The sequence below is a fragment of the Chrysochloris asiatica genome, unplaced genomic scaffold (assembly GCF_000296735.1).
Source record: "Chrysochloris asiatica unplaced genomic scaffold, ChrAsi1.0 scaffold00120, whole genome shotgun sequence".
Classification (NCBI taxonomy): domain Eukaryota; kingdom Metazoa; phylum Chordata; class Mammalia; order Afrosoricida; family Chrysochloridae; genus Chrysochloris; species Chrysochloris asiatica.
The window spans coordinates 6,521,017-6,523,849 of NW_006408638.1; the positions used below are offsets into that span (position 1 = coordinate 6,521,017).

At 32.4% G+C, this 2,833-nt stretch overlaps 1 protein-coding gene across 2 annotated transcripts in view; it reads right to left on the minus strand.

Moving 5' to 3' along the window:
• SENP7 (SUMO1/sentrin specific peptidase 7) overlaps nt 1-2,833 on the minus strand; it is a 199,479-nt gene that overhangs the window by 86,961 nt on the left and 109,685 nt on the right. For both annotated transcript variants that reach the window (XM_006868618.1, XM_006868617.1), the window contains one exon: nt 1,178-1,324. In XM_006868618.1, coding sequence (XP_006868680.1) covers nt 1,178-1,324 — 147 coding nt within the window. The remainder of the gene's footprint in view (nt 1-1,177; nt 1,325-2,833) is intronic.

Consider the following 2,833-nt stretch of genomic DNA (forward strand, 5'->3'; position numbering starts at 1 on the left):
TACATTACCAGAGCTCCTTATATGTATATATATATATGTATATAGAAAAGGGAAAAATTAATTTTAACTGGAAAGGAGAGATCAGTATTTCATACAAGCCTTAAAGGATGATTAGAATGTCAAAAGGAAGACAAGGTGAGACTATGTAGAAAAACAAGTAAAATTTAATGTGGCTTCAGGACACAGTATATGATGGGGAACATTTTTTTTAATTAATTTTAAAAAATGTTTGAAAAATAAAAATTTTTCAAAATTAAAAGTTAGATTAGGATCAGTTCCGGTAAATCCTTGAATGGCAAATTTTAGAATACGGCGAACTCAGTGACAAACAGTTAAGTGTTCAACTACCAGCCAAAACGTTGGCAGTTTAAATCCATTCAGAGGGACCTTCGCACACAGGCCTGGTGATCTTCTTCCAGAAAGTCACAGTCTTGAAAATCCTATGAAACTCTACACATATGGGGTCATCATGAGTCAGAATCAACTCAATGACAACTAACAACAGTTTATAATAATTTTAATCACAAAAATTTGTTTTCCTTTGTGCTCTCAACTGATGCTCGGAATAAAAATTTTCTTTATCACCAAATAATTTTTAAAGCCAAAAGAAGTATCAATACTACACATTTTTTCCTATAGATTCCTCTACTAGATCAGTCAGAAATTAAGAGATGCATTTTCTTTCTTTCTTTTTTTTTTTAATAGTTTTTATTGTGATTTGCCTGGACAGTTTACATGGGAGAACATCAGTTTTACACTTATCCTATTATATTTCATTTCATTGCAATGATTACAATTCCTTCCTTGCTTCATCATTCAACAATATTTGCATCTATTCCCTCTGTTTTCTCTTGTTGTTGTTTTTCAATATACATAAAAACACTCAGAATTATACAATCATTTAAACAACCAAAGGGCACATTCTGCAAACCTGCCTCCTGGCCACCAGCACATAGCCTTTCTCTATGAGTCTGGAGTCCTCAGCTGCTCTCTCTCTCCATGTCATAGAAGTCAGGGGATGATATGTTTCAAAATAGGTATAATGATTTTCAGTATCTCAAAATTAATCTAAATTGTACTAACTGTTTTGCTAAAAAAATAAATAAAAATCCTGAAAATGCCTTCTCTATAACCCAACTTATAAAAAAAAAAAAAACCTCAAAGAAAATATACTTACTGTAACGCAACCTTTAGGTGCTCCTTTTATTTTACCAATATAAACAGAAGTAAACATAAAATCCAGTTGTAGCTCCATGTCATTTCTAGGCATAATACAGGAAATGTTTTCCAGGACAGGATTATATGGACATAATTCAGATGAGGCCTAGCAAGGAATAAATTATAAAATGCATTAAAAAACACTGAAAATTATTTTTAAAGTAAAATTTTTCTAAATTTTACTATTAATGAAGTTGTGAAGGGTTTGTAAGTGTTTTCACTTTGAAGAAATAGTTAACTGGATTTTTTTCCCCTTAATAAATACAAGAGAGCTTCAAATAGTTCACTGAAAAAAAATCCATTATCTTTTAATTCCAGTTTTCCATGAACTTTTTGACAATCCTCATATGTGATTTATCTTGAGAAAACTTCTCTAAATAGTCAAATCCAAAATTTAATTTCAGACACCTAAACTTCAGAAATATATCCTCCTTTGTATTAAAGCCATGATTTCTACTGTAATATCCTCTAATAGGGGTTTTACTCATTTTTAATTCAACAAATATAAATATAAATTTATCCTACATTTTAATTTAGAATGAGCTTTTAAACATATTACTTCTATTAATATTCACAACCACTCTATAAGGTAGTTTGGTTATCTTTCCATTTCATAAAGTTAATAAATGTCTGGATTGGATAAACGGCTTGCTAAAGCAGTGTTTCATTCTGCTGTGCATAAGGTCGCTATGAGTCGGTACTGACTGAATAGCACCAAACAACAACAACAAAGCTCATGCAGTTAGAAAAGCAAAATTAAGAGTTAAATCCAGGTTTTCCACCCCTTGGTGAAGTGCTATTTTAACCACATAAAACTGCATCCATAATGAAGGGATATCAGCACCTAAGAACTCTCTCTGTTCTATTAAATTTGAATGCTTTACTATATACCCTATGTCCAAAGATAGCCAACTAGAAGTGACTTATTGCTGCCTGAAAGTTCAAAAACCATATCACTTTCACTAAATATGACAACTCTGCTTTTACATTAATTATAATAGACTATAAGGGATAATCAGCACTAGCTGTTTCCTTCATTCTCTTCTGACCTTTACACTGCTTTCAGATGACTGTTTCATTTCCATTTGCCTAGCCTTTGCACATTTGCCCCTTCTTGAATTCTAACATCACAAATGACCAAATAAATTACCACTAAAACAATTACTGGAGTCCAGGTACGGCACAGTGGGTTAATGCACCAGACTGCAGTCATTTGAACTGCAAGGTCAGTGATTCAAGCTCACCAGCTGCTCCTTGGAAATCCTATACAGGGTCGCTATGGGTCGGAACTGACTCGACAGCACTTAACAACAACAAAGCAATTATTATGCATGTAAATAAAATAAATCTTCATTTGAAAATACATGCAATATTTATTTTTTTTCATCCAGCTTACAATGCCAATTACCTTCTTAAAATAATTTATCATTTTTTATTTTTATTACTTGCTATACTGTTCTTTTGCTAAAGGTAATACAGAAACGGCTACAATTATACATTGACAGAAAACTTCCAGAGGTTCAAGCTGGATTCAGAAGAGGCAGTGGAACGAGAGATATCATTGCTGATGTCCGATGGATCTTGGCTGAAAGCAGAGAATACCAGAAGGATGTTT